The sequence below is a fragment of the Chaetodon auriga genome, chromosome 24 (genome assembly GCF_051107435.1).
Source record: "Chaetodon auriga isolate fChaAug3 chromosome 24, fChaAug3.hap1, whole genome shotgun sequence".
In the NCBI taxonomy this organism is placed as follows: Eukaryota; Metazoa; Chordata; class Actinopteri; order Chaetodontiformes; family Chaetodontidae; genus Chaetodon; species Chaetodon auriga.
Genome location: NC_135097.1, coordinates 11,667,253 through 11,689,905, shown reverse-complemented (window position 1 = coordinate 11,689,905; position 22,653 = coordinate 11,667,253). Strand labels below are relative to the sequence as shown.

The 22,653-nt window shown below is 42.5% G+C and overlaps 2 protein-coding genes across 5 annotated transcripts in view; both read left to right on the top strand.

The window, feature by feature from the left end:
- LOC143316783 (protein phosphatase 3 catalytic subunit alpha) overlaps positions 1-11,347 on the top strand; it is a 60,602-nt gene extending 49,255 nt beyond the window's left edge. Inside the window, exons 10-14 of one of the 2 annotated variants that reach the window (XM_076724465.1) lie at positions 299-370; positions 2,731-2,815; positions 3,523-3,620; positions 6,404-6,433; positions 9,581-11,347. In XM_076724465.1, coding sequence (XP_076580580.1) covers positions 299-370; positions 2,731-2,815; positions 3,523-3,620; positions 6,404-6,433; positions 9,581-9,783 — 488 coding nt within the window. In that variant the 3' untranslated portion in view covers positions 9,784-11,347. The remainder of the gene's footprint in view (positions 1-298; positions 371-2,730; positions 2,816-3,522; positions 3,621-6,403; positions 6,434-9,580) is intronic. The other variant, XM_076724466.1, reaches the window with a different exon arrangement.
- A 1,247-nt stretch (positions 11,348-12,594) lies between these two features.
- On the top strand, positions 12,595-21,123 carry LOC143317313 (uncharacterized). Of its 3 annotated transcripts, none has more exons than XM_076725405.1 (13): positions 12,595-13,276; positions 15,825-15,851; positions 16,955-17,197; positions 17,356-17,460; positions 17,617-17,697; positions 17,774-17,812; positions 17,950-17,970; positions 18,139-18,192; positions 18,300-18,341; positions 18,682-18,780; positions 18,959-18,983; positions 19,076-19,158; positions 20,240-21,123. In XM_076725405.1, exons 1-13 carry the CDS (start codon positions 13,216-13,218, stop codon positions 20,251-20,253), a joined length of 894 nt encoding a protein of 297 aa, XP_076581520.1. In that variant the 5' UTR covers positions 12,595-13,215; the 3' UTR covers positions 20,254-21,123. The 3 variants fall into 3 exon arrangements, with proteins under 3 accessions (XP_076581520.1, XP_076581521.1, XP_076581522.1); XM_076725406.1 differs by having other exon boundaries at positions 13,096-13,276; positions 16,958-17,197; XM_076725407.1 differs by lacking the exons at positions 18,959-18,983; positions 20,240-21,123 and having other exon boundaries at positions 13,096-13,276; positions 18,682-18,803; positions 19,074-19,161.
- Positions 21,124-22,653: the final 1,530 nt, after the last annotated feature.

Below are 22,653 nucleotides of genomic sequence, written 5' to 3'. Positions count from 1 at the left end.
TTATTGAGTTTAGGCAACCCTGCTGTCATATGTGACACATCTGTGTCAGTAAATCACACACAGCTACGACTGACCCACCCACTCCAAGAAGCCCATTTTGGGTGTGACCCTTTAGCACAGGGTCACTCTTAGCAATGTTACAGGGTCACTCACTGGGGGTGTGTGGAGGGGTGAATCTCTGTCCATCTAACGGGCGTCACGTGATTTGTTGTGGCTGGACGCTGAATACTTTGCTCAAGAACATGAATTATATGTTCAAAAACAAATGCTCTAATGTGTTTCTCCTCTTTCTTTACAGTGACTGAGATGCTTGTAAACGTATTGAGCATCTGCTCCAATGACGAGCTGACGACTGACGAGGAGCTGGACGGTAAGCTTGGCGGATAGTCCTGCAGTTTGGCTTGGCTCCACTAGAGGGAGTCCTCTGCTAATAGGAGCACCAGAGACACGCTCACTCAAAATGTCAAACACATGCACACACACACACACATTCCTTGTGTTTTTGGTCATACCGTGGCTGCTCTGCCCTGTTTTCTGTGGATTCAGTCTGAATATCTTTGATTTTTAAAACATTCTTCAGCACATTCGTCAGCGGGGAGACCATCCAGAAACTGTTCTGAACTGAATCAGTGAATCATTGTTGTGCTGTCTTGAAAAATACTTCCTTCAGATAAGCAGGGTATCAGCAAATCCTTAGAAAGGCTGGAAAGGTCTAAAAACAAGATTTTAGACATTGAGATTGTTGAAGATTGAAGTACAGCTGTTGGAGGTGTTTTGCTCCACTCGATGCTCCTCTTCACTTCTCCGTACAGCATTCAAGCTTTTTATCATCATATAATTGTAGCAAGTTGGAGTGATCTGTTTGATCCCAGGTCAGAGCTTATCTACAATGAGATGACCAGTTTCCCCTCTGCCTGCCCCACCTCTTACTGCCAAACAGGAAATGATCTCACCAGTCCTTCCCCCCTCCTCCTCCTCCTCTTCCTCCTCCTCTCTCTTTGAGTTTACTGATGCCCATAATGTGACTCTGGAAACCCAGGCCAGGTTTCAGCCATATTTGATATATATTCCTTCAGTTGATTGAAATGATGTTCAGATAATTGGCTGATGATGAATGAGGTAATATATATGTGTTGTAGTTTTATATTGATCTAAATATGGTGGCACAACTCATACACCGTCCAGTCCTTTAACGTCTCATCATTCTCCACCAATTCATTCTCTGCTTTGTTAATTTTAACATTTCCTCGCCCTCATTTTCACTTTTCTGTCACTTTTGCAGCCATCCCCACTCCCACATACTTAGTTCATTTTCACTATGATCTCCTTTTCTGTGCCCTTATAATCTCTGATAATCCTTTTGTTGCTCTTTATCTCCAGTTGCCATTATGTTGACATTTTAAACCTCACTACTTCACATATTTCTTTTGCACTCTCCTCTCTCTCCCTCTCTCTCTCTCTCTTTCTCTCTCACATGCTGTGATGTTGTCATTGCCTTGGTTTACCTCATCTAATTTCTCTTTTCTATGTTTTCCAGAATTTTGTGTTCAAGGCATCGCTTTTCTTTACACTTGTTGTGCTTTCTTGCCTCTTATTTCGCCGTCCACCCCCTCTCTGCCGCCTCCTCTTTCATTCTACGGCCATCCACTGATCTCTCTGTCCTTTCTCTTGTCTTCTCTTCTGGGGGTGTTTCATGAGAAGGACAGCTAATATATCCCCCCAAAAAAGGTACAAACAATGAGCCATAATGTTGTGTGCAGAGGTAGATAGACTTCTGGCCAGTGCTTGCTCTCTACATTCAGAAATCTGTCAACTAACAGCTCTGTTTAAAGCTCCTTCTAACACTACTACTGAGTCTCTGTTGATGTTGTTTTAATCGTTTTCCTCGCAACAGTTACACTAACATGCTTCAGCGAAGGCCAAATCTGACACAGGAACGAGGCATTTTTAAAGGTCTGTGTATTTGCTGCACACATTAAAAGAGGCAGGGCCACTGCATCAAACCTGCAGAGAAGCATATTTTTAAGTAATGGTGGTGTATTCAACCGAGGATGAGAGGAAGAGTCTTTAACTAGACGTCAGGCTGTCAGCTCTTTCCTTTCCCCAGCCTTCCACCACATATCAGCTCCATTTCCATACTTCATGCTCGTGCATTTTCCAAGCTGGCTCCCTTGAGCCTTGAAACTGTTATTCTGTGCAACGGTCCCCTAAAACAAAGTTTTGTTTTCCAGTCCAGGAAAAACCCTGTTTGAGTCTCCGCAACCAAAACACGGCATAGGAAAAGTTCATATAGGGTGCGCTCATCGAACGTGCTGAAAAGACATGTTTGGACAAGGACGAGGCCGTTAACACGTGATGTAACGGGGATTAAAATGTGCGAGTACTACCTGGGGAGAAAGGAATGTGGCAGTTAAAGGGACTTCAGTACAGACAGGCAGCATGAACGCACTGAATTACTCAGTTGTTGTGATGTGTGGATGGATTCAAACTATTTCGTATGATCTGAACTTTGGGCTTCAATAACAACATTGTGTGTGCATTGTGTTTATCTGATGATGCACTTCTTGGTAAAACTAATAGTCCAAAAGGCTCACTCCATCTAGTTCTTCAAGAATAAATCCATTTAGAGACTGAAACAACACACAGACGGTGTCTAGACTGCACTTCCGCAGCACATGGTATGCATGGCTCACAGTTTGCGTGACACTGTCTGACCTCTGACCCCTCCAGGTGCCACAGCTTCTGCCCGTAAGGAGGTCATCCGCAACAAGATCCGTGCCATTGGCAAGATGGCCAGGGTATTTTCTGTGCTCAGGTAAGCGAACATGCAAAGCCTCCGTGGTGCTGTGTATGTTCTAACATTGTCTGCGGTGTTACCTTCAGTACTCCATCACATGAGATGGAAGTGACTATTTAAAGCTGCACTACTCAATATTTAACTGAGATAGTGAAATAATAATTATCATGCTTTTGATGATTATAGCAGAGACAACATAGCTGAATTTATTTCATCATAGTGACTTCAGCCAGTTCTCTTTCAAAGCAGAGCAGGGACAAAGAGTTCAGCCTGTATGTCACCGCTGAAGCCCAGATGCCACTTTTATCCGACTGACAGTTGAAAAGAGCCTCTCAGCGGTGCAGCTTGTTACGGGTAGGGTGACAAAAAGGCCCAGAGGAGATGATTCATTTTGGGAAATGTGTCCCTGGGGCGTGCGTCGAGCACCTCAACAAGTGATGGAAAGGCCCTGTCCGCTGTGACCTTTCTCTTCAGCTGCTGTGCAAACACTCGATGTTCTGTATCTTCCACAGCGATGGAAAAGTGTGTTCGGGCAGGCTGTATTAATGCCTTGTCCCCAAAGGTGTTTGACCGAGGCAAGCAATCTCAAACCCTTAAAAACCAGTGTTCTTAGTCATTTCTTAGGTGTTAGAATGTCTAAAACGCTTGTTTCTGATTGCTTTAACAACAACAATAAACGTCAGGGATGTAATTCCTACTAAATAATGTGTGTGTTTGTGTTTCAGAGAGGAGAGTGAGAGCGTGCTGACGCTGAAGGGACTGACCCCAACAGGCATGCTACCAAGCGGAGTGCTGTCCGGCGGCAAAGAAAAGCTGCAGAATGGTAAGACTGTCACCAAGTACCCCGAGACCCCCAGCTTTGGCCCCCAGACCGGATCCCCACACACGCACAAATTCCCCTTACGCAGCGATACCCTGAATAAAGTGCTAGCTCAGTGTTTAGGGGATACTGCACACACACACTCCTTCCCTTTTCCCTCCGTGATGCTGCTGGAATTTCAAATTGCTTCTCCACAGTTACACTGTAAGAGTAGTTAAATGTCTCTGGCAGCATCGGTCAGTATCCTTTCTGTACTGCATGTTTAAGTACTACTAAGCAATAACAGCTGCTCTATGGTGCTCTCTCTCACTATATGAAGTTCTGTGTTGTAGTTTTTTCTGGATAACGTACTGTGAAATATGAAGTTATGTTTCCTACACGCAGTCCTCTCTTTCCAAACAATGCCAGATACGTTCAGCAGATTTTCTTTGCCCCCTTGTCTTCTCTAATGTGTCTCCCTCCTGATGTCTTGCATTGATACCCTGTCTTCCCGTCCCCGTCTCTTTCTGTATTCCACTGGTTTTATCTCAAATATTACCTGTATCTTTTTCTTTCTCCTTTCTCCCTAGAAACTGCAGGTATAATCGGTTGTGCAAGTATTCTGTTGTGTTTTATTTCTTTCTTTTTTCGTTCTTGTGAGACAAGTTTAGAGTGCAGTTCACCCTCTTATGTTGAATTCCAAACACTCCCTAAATGAGTTTGACAAGCTGCTGCAGCGGGGAAATACAGGCTTTTTGGCAAGGCCTTTTACAAACACTTCAAATTAACTTGGACTCCTGACAGAAATGGTCACTTTATTGTCCATTTGAGCGCTACTTGTGGATCTCAGCAGTGCTCCGTCAGGACAGAGACGGGACTCTCTGTGATTCAAAGGATGAATTGGAATTGACACAACCAACTGTGAATGAAAGGGGGATAGATGCTGTCTGCCTTTTCATTCACAAAATAAAGCAGAAATCCAGACAACTTCCCTCTCCTCTCTCAGGTTCTCACGCAACATCAGCTAGCACTTTCATCAGGCAGTAGTTTTCCCGTTAAAAAGCAAAATCTCTAAGAATATGTGCGTCTTTACTTGAAAGTGTATTTAAGTTTGAGCATTTTACATCGTGTTTAAGAGTAGGGTGTATTCTAGATCACGTTAGAAGTCGTGTAGAGTCAAAAAGTCAGCAACGTGTTGATATTGTCTGTTACGCAGCGATATATCAGCCTAAAGTTTGCTAATATTAGCCACTAGAAGCTGCTGGTCATACCAGACCGAGAAAGGCTGAAGCAGCAAGACAGCAAAGTTTCTGGAACTGAGCAAGAGTGTGTGTAATTTCTCATGAATTCAGCTTTTCATTTCTGTCTTTAAGAAATGTCATTTTCTTATTTCCAAATTTACATAGTTTCACTTTAAAGGATGACAGCACTCACACAGTTTCAGCTTTAATGTGTGAAATTTGCACATGATGTGACAGAACATTGGTCCAGCTGCATACAATGCACAATGAAATAACATCTGGACAAAAAAAGGGGGGGTGCTTTCACATTCTTTTAACAGTCAGGGGGGCATGAAGTCACAGGCAAAGAACTTTAAAAGCAATAAAAATGAGTTAGTAGACACAAACACCATCTACTGTATTCAGCTTTTAGCCCTACATTAGCTGTATTTTTGGATTATTTTTGGGTTTGACTCCACTGGAATTGTGTTTCTGCTGATGACCTGCACATAAACGGTGGTCCTCAGGATGATCCTTGAATATGGAAGTTAAAGAGCATTTGTGTTGAAGCAGCTGACCCTAAAGAGAACCCCAGTGAAGGCAGAGTGATGTTCAGAGATTCCTGTTGCAACATTGGTAGAATCACATTGCTCCCCTCCTTCAGGCAGACCACAGTGTGCTTCTACTGTAATGTTGACTCCATCAGCCATTCTGTTTACAGTCCGTTGCTCTCGTGCCTTTCTGTAAGTTTTTTCTTATCCTCATGACAGTGTGTTCTGTAGCCTTCAGCGCTGTATAGCCGTCACTTTGCCGTCACCTCCTGCCTCATCCCTGTCTTTGTGTAAAGCTGATTTACACGGTTGTACTGTATGTTAATTTATGATCTCAAGGATGACTGTAAAAAAGAAATTGGTAAGTGGTTAATATCCCAAAGGTTTATCCCCCCCCCTCACACTTCACAAAAATAAGCCAGCACTTTTGATATGTCATATCAAAAGCTGCTAATCCTGCAGTTCCAGATGCTGCTTCATGTCGCACACGACGGTAACTCTGCTCCATGTGTCCACATCGATTTTACATTAACAATTAAGCCATAAAACCCGCAATCACTCACGCACTCCCGACTTTTATCCGTTTTCCATCCTCTCCCTCCTCCATGTACGCTCTAATCGTAAAGAACTAATATATTTCCCGCTTTGTGGTCTTGTATTTGCTGTCAGTGTACGTCCCTGCAGTATTCGTTTGTGTCTCTATCATCGATTCCTTTTGTCAGACTTTTTCAAAGTTACCTCAAAGACGCGGTCCTCCCCGCGAGGTCGTTCGCTGCCACAAACATGCGTCACCTTCCCTTTACAGATCTGGAACTCATCAAAAAGCTAAGGCTCATCCCTCTCCTCTTCCTCCTCCTCCTCCTCTCCCCTCTTTGCTAACATCCTTGTGTCCTTTGTCATAAAATGTGGAGATGACGTTAACCTTTGTTGTCGGCATTGGCTGCCTTTGCTGCTCATTGACTTGTTCCTGGGACAAAATGAACTCCTCTGCTCACTTCTCTCATTCGTTTTGCAACCCCCCTCTTCTTCTCTTCAGCTACTATTGAAGCTATTGAGGCTGACGAAGGTAAATGGGTCTGGCTGCCCTCTTCTGTTGCTTTTCATGGCAATAGACAGGGGGCTCCGCTGGGTTTTCATCCATCTCGCTGGTGCTTGAATAGAGTGTGTTGGGTGTTTGGGCTAACAAAATGTGGCATAGTATTAACAGAGATAAAGAAGTAAGTAATTGGGAAATCCTGTGGTCACACGTTTTAAAGGGGAATGGATTTCATAGCACAGATTTCAAAATCACAGATCAGACTGTGATTTTGAGTGAGCGCAAAGCAAATGCTACGTGGAATTATTTCATGGACGTCTGCACGTTATTCTAAGATAACGAAAAACTTCAAACCCCACGTGTATTTTAAGTAGCCTGGCTCAAACAGCTGAAAATAAAAATGCCATTTTATATGGTAAATATGACTGTTTATGCATTTTCATGGATAATTATCAGACTAACCAGGTTCAGGATTGAGCTTACACTTGAGGAAATGCACATTCACACTCACACACTGTGGGAGGTGTAAATATATGACCATCATCAGGTCATCTGGCAGCTGTGCACCAGATACCAGAGCTGCCGGCTGGACCAGCATAATGCATCCTGCAGAGCAGAGCTCGACCACTAAATTGGCCTGAGCCACGTGCTGTGTTACAGACATGCCTAAATGTGTTTGAGGTCATTTAGAGAAGAATGTACGACCGTGTTGTCCTGTAGAATGCAGACAAAGAGGAAATCATAGAATAAGTCACAGCGTTCAGCAGTACGGTCCTAGAGGTTACACACACCGTCATGTCACTGAGGTTTATCTCTTCCTGTAGGCGTAGTGCACCCCCTGCTCTGCCCTCACACAACACAGTGAAGTCTTGCTATGAAAGCTCATAACGGTATTTCCCCTTTGAAACGACTGAAGCAGTTGTGCATTGTTGTTGCTGTTGTATTAATATAATAATACTCCAGTTTTCTGTAGAGTTGAATCTGAATTAGCAGAGACAAACGCTCCACAGGAGGCTTTGAAATTGGATTCTCCCTAAAAGCATTTTTAGTGACTTCGCCTTTGGCGCAAGAACAACCTCAACTGCGAGCTAAATAGTAGTTTGCCAGCTGCTATTTACGTTGGAATTGTCCAGTATTTCCTCTTTAGCCCCATAGAGGACAGTCCATTGTAGTGTCGAGACACTTCTCCGCTTCTCTCTCCATGTGGATCCTCTGTGGCCCTGCTGTGTCGTGTTCTTTCCTGTGAGCTGCTAATAACCTGTGTCTGACCTGTGCTATGCAGCAACACAACTACGCTACCCATCATGCCCCTCTCCACGCTCCCCAAATTGTCCTCTAAAAATGATACCCCCACTCATTCTAGTTAAAGGGTCATCCTCTTTGCAATCATAGTATTTATCACCATGAAGACCCCCGGCCTTTATGAAAGGTGGAAGTAACAAAACTTTAAGCTTCTCGCAGTTAAAAACGGGCTGAAATGAAACTCGATCAAGCTGAATATTGGAATGACTATGCTGCAGTGTGAAGGTCCCATCGAAGTGAATGAAACAGCGTTGACGTTGTACCAGATCAGCCTGATTTTATTCATTTCTGTGGTGTTTTGATAAACCAAGCTGTCGTTTCTTTCTTCCACTTCCATTATTCAGTTCACTTGAATTTGATCTGGTTTTTATTAAACCCCAGTCTAACTCCTACTGTGACCTCCACCCCTCATAACCTCCAGTGATCCCTTAATTGCTGCATGCTCCAAGCAGACTTAACAAGTCGTTAGCACCCCAAGTACCTCTGTAGTGTCTTTGTACGTGAGCTCAGTCTCAGCGTGGTTCTATCTTGTGGAAGTGAATGTCTCAGTGGGCTCCACTCTAGTGTTTGTTTATTTTTCCCTCCCTCGTTCTTTTTTGTCTCTTCGATCATTCTCCTTCCTCCCTTTTTGTCATTTTTTTAATCTGTGACGTGCAGGGGCGATCTGGATGTTTGGGGTCCTCAGGTGTTTTGGAGTGTGCCTCATTAGCCATATTTTAAACACATGCTGTTACACTGTTCAAGCAGTTTCTAAGATTCACAAAATAGCAGTACAAGATGGCCATGAGATGGTCCCCTAATGTAGAAGTCTGTTTTTCCAGTTACTGATTAAATCATGGATTGATGGCACAGTGAAAACCTGTTGACCCTGATGCCAGGAGACCCCTCTATAGATCTAGAAGCATTTTTAATCCTTTTGTCTGTGCAGTTCATTTTGCAACTTCTGATAAATGTGTTGTCATTTCACGAAAATGAATTATATCTTTTTTATAGTCACTGTTCATCTGTCATTGAACCACTTAAACATTCGATATGTAAATGATGCTGCGCAATACATGCTGTTGTGATTAAAAACAGAACGTTTAAACAGCTGTACCAGCGGTTGAAGAGATAGATAGGCTGATTCCTGTTGCATCACATGTAGAGTTTTTATGTTCAGGTGAAGGAATACGTCGACAGTTTGGGAAATATGCTTATTGACTTGCTTGCATAGATTTAGATGAGAAGATTGATGTCATCTCATATAAGCAGCTCGTTAGCTTAGCTAAGCTAACGTCCAGCAAAGTGGTAAAAAGATGTCTATCTATCACAACATGTTATTTTTACATTGTGGTTTTTGTAGAAATTAAACAAACATACTTAAACGTGTTAATTAGTGGGCTTCAGAGGTGCCTGTAGGCTCATTACGTTACCTTCAGACGGAGTCACGTTAGCCGCCTCCTCGTTCGCAGCATTGAAGCGAACTGATCTTTTCATCCGCCTCTGTGTAAGAAAGAGAACAGGCGTATTTTCCAAAATGTGAAACTATTCCTTTAAAGCGAGGTCTTCAGGGATCAACATCACGCAGTTATCGTTAGCGTTAACGCCCCCCTCAGTTACTCATTCTTCATGGATGACTTGCAGCTGAATTAGCCAGCAGCTCCTCAGATGCAGTCTTCATGTTGTCGTTTTCTCAGTAAAACAGGTTTTTCTTTTCTTATAACAATCCAATGAACCAAGACCAAACCAAAGATAAGCCAAATCCGGTGATGTGTGGGTGAATGTGAGCAAGTGTGACCCCTTCCCCCCCATTCTTTTAATCATTGAACCTCTCCCCTCTAAAATCGCTCCTGATTTCTCCCTTTTTTTTTCCCCCTTTTTCTTGCATCTCAACAGCCATCAAAGGCTTCTCACCCCAACACAAGATCACCAGCTTCGAGGAGGCGAAGGGGCTGGACCGCATCAACGAGAGGATGCCGCCGCGGCGAGACGCCTTGCCCTCCGACGCCAGCCTCAACTCCCTCAACAAGGCCCTGTCCTCGGAGACCAACGGCACAGACGCCAAGGGAAGCACCAGCAGTGGCGGCAACATCCAGTGAAGGCCATCAGCAGGCGCCACCTTTGGCCGACGGGGCTGCCCCGCCCTCAGCCTCATCACGGCCCGCCACCACAGAAAAGGGGCAAAGGGTGACAGAGTGGAAAGGAGGGGGAGTGTTAAGAGAGTGTAGGGGGGAGGCATCTCACTTGCTAGTCTGGATATGCCTTCAAAATATTAGCTCATAGTCAAATCTGCTAAGTTATTGCCGGTTCACATTTCTGAACAGTCGGGCCTTCATTGTGCTTGATTCTCCACCACACCGCAGTATGTCAGAGAGAGGGTTGGGGGGGGGTTTGGGGGGTTAGAGAGAGATCTTAATGGTGATTTATTTTCTTTTTTCCTTGGAAGACCCTTGCTCATTTACACCGAAATGGAAAAGTCGTGTAACTTCTTACTAACTATTGTACGTTTACAAAAATACAGCACTAAAGGACAGAACATGAGATGATGTTTTTAACATATAAGGGTGTACAAACTAAATAAGGACTATTTATTGATAACTTTTTTTTTTGCTACTCTTATAAAATAGCTCTGAAATTAATTAGGCAGTCTTAAAAAGAATGTTGCAATGTTGTCGAAATGCCAAATAATGGAACGTTTTATGGTTTTGTACATATTATGCTTACCTCAGGTTCTTTTGGTGTGTGCTTTGACCTGATTTTTCTGTATAATGGCTAAATAACTCGGTAATGAATACCTATTTTCTTGAGTTTCATAACTGGAATTTACATATACCTATCTATCATTTGCAAATATGTTTATTTTTTGTCTCTTTCGGAAGGGGAGGGGGGGTAGATTTATTGTGGCTTGCTGGAATTGAGTGTTAATTTTTCTCTTTTTAAGTATTGCGAACAAAGTAAAAATAGAGAACCTATATTGTGTAAAAAAAAAAAAAGAATACAATAAACTTCAAGTGTCTGCCTATGCATGTTTTATAAAAATCAAACAAAGGAAATAGAAAATCTGAATACCTTGGCTGTGGAGGCCCGTTTTGAAATATATTGCGCTTTAGTGAACATATACTGGATATACCTGCATACTTTCAATTAACACCATGATGCTCTATGCCTTCAACTTCTTTTGTAATTGAAGCATTTAATTATCTAAGATGGATGAGAAATCATATTTTTAACCTGCGCTTGTAAGTGCACACAGTCCAATTAAGCATGTTTGACGATTCTTGTGAGGTGTGTGGTTACACGTGTAACTCAAAAATGCATGATTAGCTGTTTGTGTCATATAACAGGTAAATCGGTTTTTGTTCTGTTTTGTAAATGTGCCACAGAAAGTGTAATTTGATTATTATTACTATTATTATTTGGAACTCTGCTTTGTATATCAGTTACAGGTTTGATACTGCTCAATACTTTAAGATGAAACAAAAAAAAAAAATACTTTGATCTTTTTTAAGAACTGCTTAAGTGCCCAAGTAATTCACTACACGACATGAAGCCTTGCTTTTGTAATTTAACTTCAAAACTGTTGGCAGATGAGGCATGCACTTGCAACTATGAGAAGTATTTTATATAACTGTTCAATAAAAATGTGCATGAATTTCAACTTGACATGAACCCGCTTCTCCTGTATGTGTGTGCGTGTATGCGTGACTCAGGATGTCCTATAGTCCTCCACCAATGAATATGCAACCATGTAAAATAAAATCAAATGCATAATACACATAGTCCTTCGGCCGTTTTTTGCACTGCGAGCGAACAAAGCCGCGTTGTCGAGCGACGTGATGGCCTGTGTTTTCCAGCAAGGTTACAGGAAGCGCACTCGCCGTCACCCGTGATTCAAACCAACAGGGAAATCAAAGACGTTAACAATAGAGACACAATATTTCATTCACACCTCAGAGTTGAAGAGGTCAAAACCGAGACAGGAGAGAGCTTAAAGAGGCCTTCCTTCGCTTCGTACACACACTGTCCCACATGCTGTGCCGCTGTGTGCTCGGGCTCTGTGCGTTAGTCACGCTGTTTTGCTCTGCTGTGTACAGACTCAACTGAGGATTTTGGCATTGACTGGCCACATTATTATAAAAGGGAAATTGCTCCTTGGCAATTCTGCAGCAAAGGTGTTTCCTCTTGGTCAACCTCAGTGACTTCTTTGATTAAACTGCGAAGACAAAGCCAAGATTGCGCAAGCATACCTGTGTAAATAAGAGACGAAGATCTGCAGGATTCCTCCGGCTCACATAGATGAAATGAGAGTTAAAAGCGTCGAGGACTTAATGTTTTTATAGGTTTTTCTCATTTCATTTGATTGGATTCACTCTAAGGTCAATTAACTTTGAGATCACTTCACTACTCATTTGCATATTTTGTTGGATTCCTTTCTGAAAGAGCCATAGCCTCCCAAAAAAAGAAAAAAAAAAATCCAACCTAGCTTTTCACATAAATTAAATCCTCCTCCATACACGAGCTGTACGGTTTACCTAAGCAGCCCACATTTTCTTGTCCCTGTTTTCTGAGGTGTCTTTCTTCTGGTCTTTTCAGTCAAAATCAAACACAATGCTCAAATGAAAGGAAGTAAACTCTGACATCCTGTTTTGTTTTCGGGAGGGCCAAAAAAGCAGGAGCTTGATTTTTGTGGCCTCGGAGGGATAATATGGAGACTGAGTACGATGTCTGAGGGGATGAAATAAACAGTTACAACAGCTAATGTTCAGCAGCAGAGACCCTCCTCTTGGCCTCATGTCTGCCATCACTTAATTCAGAAGCTGTGTGGCATCCCATGACAAGACGTTTTGGGTTTTTTTTTTTTAGGGAAAAACATCTTGATTCATAAGTAGAAACTAGCTTAAGTAGCCTCCACAGTCTGCACGGTGCCCCATCTGAGGCCGTCTCCATTTCTAGTCAGGATTTAACAAAACAAGCTTCAGTGTTGTGATGTAATTTTGTGATGCCTGCATGTGACCGTTGGTATGGATCTGAAATGTGTTGCATGTGACGAGTGGTGCCTGTTTTTCTGTGGATGAGGCCTCTGGATCTCTGTTTATCTTGTCATATAATCACTCGCGTACAGTTCTTGGAGACTGTTTTCATCAAGCTTGGATGACATCCTTCACCCAAGTGATCACATATCAAATTGTTTTTGTGCCATCTATGCAGGGGGGGGGGGTGAGTCCCACTCCACTCCCAACTGGTCAAGCGGTGTCAGAGCAGGAAAAAAAAAATAAGTGATGGGAGTTGACAATGCATTCATACACCAAAACTGAGAGTACTGCGAAACAGACATAGGTTTGCACCCTCACGCACAGCCACCCACTTTACGTCAGGAAGGGAAGCCAGTGTATTTCCTCCCCGTCTTTATCTAAAGGAAGTGCCAAAATAAGCATCAGCAGCGGAGCGACCGAGCTCGGACACCTTCTCCACTGGCCACTCAGTTGGAGTCTGAGGAAGAAGTCAGAAGAGTTCACGGCTGCAGAATCAACATGAAGACCGTCAGGGTTCTGGTCCTCCTCCTGCTTGCATCTGTCCATGTCTTCACACCAGGTGAGGGAAACCATTCAAACTGTTTTTGACTGAGATAAATGCTGTTAGATATGATGAAATCAGAGCTGAGGGCCCTTAAACTTCTTCTTCAGTTCTGCTTTATTAAGATCAGTTCATTTCAACTCTGTTTCTGAGGATTGAAAAAACGGGATCCTTTTTCTATTTGTGAAACCAAATTTACTCTAATATCATAAAGTGTCTCATAAAGTGTCAAAATTTTTATAACTCAACTTTATAAGGCAAAAAAAAAGTATTATTGTGAGAAAATGCATCTTTTGTATGATGTTCTGATTGATCAGGTCATGTTTTTCCTCATGTAATTTAGTTTTGTTTTGGTACGTGCAAAGATAAAGATCACAGTGTTGTTCAAAAGACACTCACACTTTGAACGTAACCTCAGAGACATCCAGTCAAAGAGTGTATTTCCGTTAATTCAGTCTGAGATAAGCTCAGTGTGTGTGTGAGTGTGTGTGTCTATGTATGCGTGCGTCACTGTGTAAGTATGAATATGTGCAGGCCTTCACTTGTCCTCTACTTTCATTGCATTTCTTTCATTCTTTTCTTTAAAAGTAATTTAAAAAAAAAAAGATCTGAGATAGATATTAAGCACAAATCAGAAGCTCAGGAATGAAAAATCCTGAGCTCCACAGTGACAAACGAGTGTCTGCTGGTTGAAAGGAAAAAGAGGGTGGCACTTGATTTGTTTGTTTTCCTTGCGCAGAGCCAAAAGAACTTTTAACTGTTCTGCACTGGGCAGATAGGTGATCTAACAGCAGATAGCCAGTGGGAACCAAACTGCTCCCTCTCTCACAGAGACAACAGATCATTGTCCTGAGACCGAAACGTCCCAGCTGGCACCAAATCTACTTCCAGCGTTTAGCAGTAAACATCTGGAGGAAACACCCTCGCCCTGGCTACGGCCGGAGGCATTTTTACTCAACTTTTATGAGCTGTTTTTTCCACAGCAAGAAAGATTTCACTTCAGACTGGATGAAGCTTCAGTCGCCAAATTAATGACTGGGAACTTGTCAGAGACTTGACTGACTTGAGACTCAAGCATTGAAGACACGTGTAAGACAAAGACTGTGCAGGCCTTGCAGAGCCTCACTTATTGAATAGTTTATTTTAGAGTTATGAGGGGAAAAGAATTAGACAAAGCTGTGTAAACACGCTGCAGGTGTATCATTTTAATGGTGAATTTAAAAGATTTGACTTGCAATTGTGTAGAAGCACCAGGAAGAAAAAAGCACACAAGGCGATGGTGCTACACATTATTCCACATCAGGGGTACTGATATTGCACTGCTTCACTTGGCTTGAACTCGTCTCAAAGGACTATAGACGTGGCGTGAGGCTTCACTCAGAGGACTTTGACACTTGCATCAAAATACTGGAGACCTTGACTCAAATGACTTACAGGATTCGAGACTTGACATGTGGTTCGGGGTCCTTAAGTCTTGGTTTGAAGACTTCTCCCCAGTTAATTCCTTGACATGAAAGATGCTCCAAAACACTTGAGACTTGAACTTGATGTGTCTCGAATGGCTTAAAGGAACTGAGACTTGACTTAAGACTTGCTTCAAAATACCTGAGGATTGACCTGGACTCGTCTTGAATGAATTACAGGACTTAGGACTTCCTCTGAAATACATCAAACCCGACTTGGCCTTGTTTTGCATGACTTAAAGGACCTGGGACATGAAGTGGAATTGTCTCAAATAACTCTAAAATAATTAAGTCCTGTCTTGGATTTGTTTCAAATTATTTAAAATACTTGAGACCCCAAAAGTCTTTAAATCAGCTCTGTCCAAACCAGCTGCCCGTCTTCCTGATGAGACTCATGAAGCCAGACAGAGCTGCATGTGGTCCTCGCTGAAACGTGCGGCTCATTCCGTCAGCGACTGCTGTGCTGTGAAACATGTCGAATGGCATCATAGCTGACAGCGGTGAAGACAGGAAGCTCGGCCGAGCAGGTCAGGAGACAACAATAGTGTGTCTGGGACAGGATGCAGCTTCATGGTGCTGCAGCACTTCGACCAGAGGATATCCACTTCAACACAAGACAACCTCCAGCACCATCTCCACTCCTCATCCCCCGTCTGACACTTGGGGCAGGGCCACGCCTCTTTCCCAGACTCTGGGCTTTAAAGCCGTGCCAAACAGGAATGATGCAAATGTGCAACCGTGAACCTAAAATAGAGTCTGTCTGAGGAAATGTTTGTCATAGACAAAGTGATTCCGGTGTTTTCATGAAAGATGCATTCTGAATTCCTGGATAGCACTTTTGTGTAGTTTTATATGTTATGCACTGATCTCAGAGAGTGAGGATGTAAAGCGCAAGAGCCGGCAAGGAGGTTTAGTGATGGCAGTGACTGTGAGCACGACGCTGGAGCTTCAGTGCCGCTTACATGTGACTGAAATGAGTCTACAGCAGCAAACTGAAACTTCAGCAATCAATAAAGATTCATGAAAAGGCTCCTAAATCTTTTTAAGACACTCTGTGCATGAATGTGTTACTGATTTCAAACGCTTGTGTTTCTCTTTTACAGTTTCATCAGATGATTCACAGGACAGAGGTAACTACAACCACCAATAACACCATCCAAAACAAAAATGGCAACAGTCAGATGACCTTCGTCATCCTGGTAACAACAATAAACACGTGGTCCAAAAAAACGTTTCAGGAAATACATTTCTGAAGACACAACTGGATTTGAGAATACAACATTTCAGATTACGGAAAAGGTAGGGGAGCACTTCTTGTAAATGACTGGACAAAAGTCGCTGGCGACAGTTGAGTTTCATTTCCTGTTTACGTTATGGATGACTCTCAGCAGTGTCCTTGCACGGATTTTAAACTGAGTTTGATGGAAGCAGAGGCTGAAATCAAAAGGGAATATTTAAAACGTTCATAGCAGCTGATGCACAAAACGTGACATCAGGAGGGCCATCTTAACAGGGCTAGATGAGATGGCGTGCTAACACATGCTAACACATGCTAACGCAGGCCCAGACTGTCCTCAGCTGTTAGACTGTGACACAACCAATCACAGCAGCATGAATAAACTCTCTTGGGTTCTGTCCAATCACAAACAAGAAGTGTTGCCCCACCCTTTCCGCACAGTGTTCTCTGAGATGTTTTTCTTTGTCTTTTGTGATTTTTTTTTTTTTTTTTTTGTCATCTGCGAAATGTCATTGTGTTTCATGAAATGCGGTACTTTCAGAAACGTTGTTGTGTTTTCTGAAATTGTTTTTGGAATTTGACTCTCGGGGCCACCGTACAATCGCACCTGACCGCGCAAAAAGCTTCATGCAGACAGCGTTAAGTGACATGCAGGAAGCACAACATGCAAAATGACTTGAGACTACTCTAGTAAGCCTAATCATCTCTGCTAACTCTCTGTCAGACTAACGAAGACTCTAAGCACATTTCCCAAAATGTTGAACTATTCCTTTAAGTGCCAAAGTTAATGAAGACAATTTCTTATGCAGGAGACAATCAGCTCTGTGGGAGCTTTACTGGGTCCAAGTGTAACTGAAGTGTATTTCCTTCATCTTTCCTTGTTGAGCCCAGACTCCTCTGATACTATTACAGTAATAGTTACGGGTTCCAGGTATATTTTTCCTATCGCCCTTTGTCGCTATTTATAAGTCAGTATATCTTTGTTTTGTATATCAGTAGCACCAGCAGAACCACCAGAAGACCCAAATGCAGTAAAAACAACAGTCCAATCAGCACCCACAAACACTATGCCAGCAGCAATCCAAACAGCAACCACACCTGCGGCACCAGCAGCCTCAGCGACGAGCCCGCATGCAGCAACAGCACCAGCTGGAGTAACGACCATGAAGGCAGCGCCAACAACAGCCCATGAAGCTCCAACTGCTCCTCATAATGACAGCAGCAAAACTTCAGAGGGCGGTTAGTGGAGTGGACTGAAGATCGATGTGGAAATAGAGAGATACTGACAGTGCTGCTTACTCGAGGCCTTATTTTGTCTGCAAGCAGCACAGAGCTATTAGGCCATATTCCTGAAAAAAGGCTCTTTCATTATCGTTTCTTTCTTTTTTTTTTTCTAGGAAAGCCTCAGCTTCCACACCCAACAACTGACCAGACAATCTACAGAAATGTGGTCACTACGCCTGCTGTCAAAACTACGCCTGCTGTCAAAACACCCCATGAAAGTTAGACTTTCTTTTGAATTTATTTCACATTCCACATACACAACTGGGTTTGCACACATGCATTTGATGATGTGATGGTTGCAGAGTGAAGGTGTCAAAACTGGGTCCAAGATTTTTTTTAATACTAACATTCTTTTTTTTCCTTTTGTCTATTAGCTTCGCATCCAATAAATCACACGCCCCCAAGATCTTTTCCCCCCAATAATGTAGCAAATCACTCTAAGACAGATCCTACAGGTAAGAAGAGATTAATGAAATCAGATGACACTGTGTTTAAAGCCGTGTTTCAAATTAAAAGTCTGAATTTTGTTAGGACCGGGTGGCACCACTGCAAATTCAAACACTGGCAAAGGTATGTACCAAATGAAATAACACCACTGTCTCAAAATCATGCCAAGTGATTAAAAAAGTTGCTTCTGGGAGGTGGCATGTAAGAAACAGTATTTTTCATCTGACTCAAATAAACATCCTGATCTTTATTTTCCACAGGCACGCCTACTCCTCCCCCAGGTACAGAACACACAATGCATTTGTACATGTTTTGTCTTGTATGATCCCAAACATTCTCTCTCTAAAATGTATAATCTTTGCAGGCTCCTTCTTAATTCTGCCATCATTAAAATGTCGATTGAATTGTTTCTTTGAATAAGCAATTCACTCATTTAAATATGATAATAGCACTTCCAGGGATGACAACACGTCCGAATGAGAAGGCCAATAAGAACGGTGCTGGTAAGTTATGCTGTATTTCCACACTGCATATGAAGCTATGAATGCGACATTTCAACCAAACTGTTCAGTAGGTGCACAACGCTAATCAAAAACTGTTGTTTTGAAAGGTTCGCAGACTGGCAGTAATGACAAAGCAGCCGCCAAATCAGGTACTGTCCTGAACCTTACTTCAGTGTCACACCTCACAAACCATGCCAGAAATACCCCTGAGTGACCCACTGAAGGCAGAAATTCACCTCCATTCATTTCCAAAGTGGTGACCCAATTGAGCTATGCTGCTAGTGTCGCTAAAAATGTTTCATCATAATCGGTAAAAATACATTTTAAAGACAGATTAGCCTTACAAAGCACTCCATTGAAATGGTAATTCAAAGTTAACTTTGAGGAGCTCAAACTGCTCCGTCACTGATCTGCCATTTGGTTCCGCATTAAACTGTCAAGTTAAGTGAAATTTGTGTGGATGACGGCTTCCTTTCATTTTACCCTCAGACAAAAGGCTGTGGTGGATTCTGCTGCCTGTCGTCCTGGTTGTAGCTGCTGCTACCATTGTCCTCAAATTCAAATGCAAGAAGATCCACGATCACACAGGCATGTAGAAATACACAGTGCAGCTTAGTGCTGTCAACTCTCAGCTGGCTTTTTGTTTGACTTTTATATAGGAATGCTTGCACTGGATGTATTCATGCATCACTTAAAGGAAAAGATGCATATTTTGACACTGAATGAGATCAAATTGTTAATATCTTCTCTGCCTTCTATTCAACAGAAACCATCGACACTGGAACTGAGAAGTAAGTTCGAACTTTGTCCTTATGGACTGTATTTAAATGGTGTGTGAGCAACTAAAGCATTCATCCCTTTCTCCTCTCTCCCTCGCTCACAGCGCATCTTTCCAGAGCCGGCCCGAAAGCACCAAAGATGGCGTCATGCTCCTCGGCGTGAAGTCATCAGGCGGAGAAGAAAATGGTGAGCTGCCCTCCGTCTATTTCCTGCGAGAGTTCCTCCCAAGTTCCTTCTGTTTGTGCATTCTTCCATCAGTTCGGTAAAGCAGACACCGACTTTCAATTATTCCAGGGAAGTGACAGGCTTTTAATATCTCATTGTACTGTATGGGCTTTTGGGGCTTTGCTGGGCAACAGAAGGTGTTTCCTGTGATTTCGCGCCCCCACCCTCGAACAAGCAGCAGGCCTTGAAAGATAGGGACTTCCTAACATAAACACAGATTATTTTGGACAGGAGCTATTGTGCAGCCAGTAAATGTCAGCGTGGTCCAGACCCCGTGGGCGTGTGCATGTTTGTTGGTGGGGTGAACGTATGTGCACATCCACCGGTGCGCATGTGTCATATGTGGTTTGTACACAGACTCGGTACCACTTCACCCCACCCATGAAAAAAAATAAAATAAAATCTGGGCACTACATGTCCTGCCTTCCTTCCCTAATACAATCACGCCTAGATGACTTGCCTGCCAGCTTCAGAGGGAAATGGAGTCATGCCTTTGGAATTTTGCTGAGGAAGAAAGTGTTTATGTTGTTACAGTTTACTGGATTTCTTTGGATTGCAGCTTTAAAAATTCTTATCTGACTGCAAAACCTGTCACTAAATACGCACCACACTCCAGACAGGCCAAACCGTACAGACTTAAACCATAAAGAAACAGCTTTTTTAACGACTTAATAACCTTAAAAAAGTCCATATCAGCAAGTACCACCATGAAAATGACTCTTCTTAACAGCTTTAGATTGAATGTATTTTAATGATTTCATACATTTATGGGCAGCTTGGCTTCAGGGACTGGTTTCAGGTAACCGTTTGGAGAACGAGTGGGAAAATTCAGCACCGCGGTCCTGACCCTGATCACATGCTGAACGTAGTCAATGCAGCACTGCCGTCTAGTGTTGCCTCGAAAGGAAGGATCCTCTCAGAACACCAGAGTATTATTCTGACAGTTTTCAGGCAGGATGAAGGTCAGGTTTTTTGATCGCACAGATGTGTTTTGATCCTCGTGTGATTTCATCAGTTCCTTCTGTTGTTCTGCACGTTTCAGCTGCTGCCAGATAAAAAAAAAAAAAAAAAAGAAGAAAGAAAGAAGGGCAGCAACATCAAGATCGGCCAGCGGATGAGTCACACCTGTCGCCCACACACTGATGGTCTGGAGGAACTGTTGAGATGTTTCATTTTTTTGTGAATTTTGTGAAATATTTTGTGGAGCAGAAAAGTGTTTTGGGTTTTTTTTTTTTTTTTAAATGATTTTATATGCTGAAAGCAGTTTTACAAAGCAGGGTTTGTGATCATAAATCTCAGAGAAAGTGAGTTTAAGGCAGTAAATCTCTTTGAACTGAGCAGATAAATGGTTGCCTGTGGAACATAGTAAATGAAAACTTAATGTATGCACTCTTTATTTCAGGATACTGTTGACTAAGATAAACCTGCTGCATCGCTTACTTCTGCCTACATGCTGGGCCACAAAGCACATTTTCTGTACCGTGCACTGACCTCAGATCCACTGCATATTTGATGTAATAAATCACTATTTGTTTCATAGTTTTATAATTATCCTTTGGTTGTGACCTATTTTGCAGATTACGATGTTTTTTGTGTGTGCATGTGTGTGATGGCATAAGAACAGGCTCCATTGATGGGTGATCCATTTTTACTCTCTATGTGTTCCAGAAAAGGTTTTTCTTAAAAGGAGGTAATTAAAATATCCCACCAAGCTTCTCCAGCACAAACATTTTTTTAACATTTCTTTTGCACGACAGTACTGTACCACGTTTTTTTCAATGAAAGCAACATTCAGCACAAAGATTATGTACAGTACGTGTAAGTCTGTACAATCCCAATGCAGAGGATTGTATTTAAAGACACTGGAAATGCTGTGTGGCTGGATTTTGTTGTTCTCAGTTTCCTCATTAAATCACAAGAAAATGTTTTGGTTGTGCAGCCTCGGTTCATAAAATCTTATATGTGGTTTAATATCACAGATGACTTGAAATTGTTCTGAAAACTTTACTTTTGCGTTAATAACACTGTGTCATACAGTGATAGATTACTGAATCATATAGCTCTAAAATGACACTTTCAGCCTCATATATTCACTATTTGTAGCCTTTTCTTACATGGCTGCTGGACTTGACTGTTTAGTGATTCTGCCAGCTCAGACTGAGAAAAACCTGCCATGTTTTTCTATGAATTGCCTGTCAGTGAGGCGTAATCTACAGCATGTAACCCAGAACACCACCAATAGTGCCAGTTCAGCAATGCACCACTAGAGGGAGCAAACAGTCAACACAAAGGCAGCGCAGCATGGATTCGCCCCCAGTTCATGAGCTCGTGTTTATTGCATGGAGGTTTCATGAGGTTGTTGACGGAGGAGTGAGATTTAGACAGCCGGTGTCAAAATCTCAATCTGTCTCCCTTCTTGATCCTCATAACATCGCATGCAGTGAAGGATGGATAACCAACAGCACCAGATCTTTACACAGTGACTTTTTATACAACTAATTAAATTTCTTAGTGTAAATTCAAATGACTTACTGCCCTGTTGGGGCCCTGAGCTCCATTTTGAATTGACTCACACACAGGGTTATAAGGACTGGTTTGACCTGTGGCCTTTGTAAACTGGGACTGGGTAACAGATGGGGTCAGCCAGAGACAGTGAGCAGATTGGCTGAGGGCCCATCACACACCACTATAATGCAATACCAGCTGTGGCATGGGCTGAGTTACATTCAAGATGTCACGCCAGGCTCCTTCAGTTTCACTCTTACGGTGTTTCATTTCCCTCTTGAGGCCAGTTATCTACTCTTCTCTGTCTACACCAGAGTCAATGTAATTATTACCCTTACAATGCATGTCAGCCGAGTGCCTTTTTCTTTCTGAACATTGCTGTATATTGTCTTTGTAATGCAGCAGTCTCATTGATTGAGAACTGTTGTTTGCTGCATGCTTCAGAGAGCTAATGGAGGTCATTCCCACATATCAACTCTTTGAATCTGTAGTGTTTGCAGTGCAGCAGTCCAAGCTGACTTTCTAACACAATGAAAATTGCTCCCTCTGGAGTGATTCTCTGGAAAAAGAAATAAACATGGCTCGACTTGGTTAAAATTTCCATTAGAAATTTGAATTCATAAGCAACACAATAAAAGGCCCAGACAGAAGCTAAAAATGATTAGCTTGGTGTAGCTACTGCAGAGTTCCTGTTTTTAATGCATGATGCCTAATTAGACAAGAAGATGAGAGATGTGGCGTTACTGCTGAGAACATGTCTCTCACTGGGACACTTGTGCTTGACAAATAGAGTCTGTTGGCTTCAGTGAGTTCTGGAATATTCTACCGCCTCATGTTGCTCACATGTGCCAAGACTACACAGCAGTGGTGGAGGGAGGGTTCAGATCTTTCACTCATTTAAAAGCTGTTACAAGTTCTTCATTTAAGTCCTGCATTCAAAGCACAAGCTGA

Coding starts and splice junctions, on each gene's coding strand:
- LOC143317313 (XM_076725405.1), top strand. CDS start 13,216: ATGAAGACCGTCAGGGTTCTGGTCCTCCTCCTGCTTGCATCTGTCCAT. Junction 15,852..16,954: donor AGATGATTCACAGGACAGAG/GTAACTACAACC, acceptor TTTGTATATCAG/TAGCACCAGCAGAACCACCA. Junction 17,198..17,355: donor CAGCAAAACTTCAGAGGGCG/GTTAGTGGAGTG, acceptor TTTTTTTTCTAG/GAAAGCCTCAGCTTCCACAC.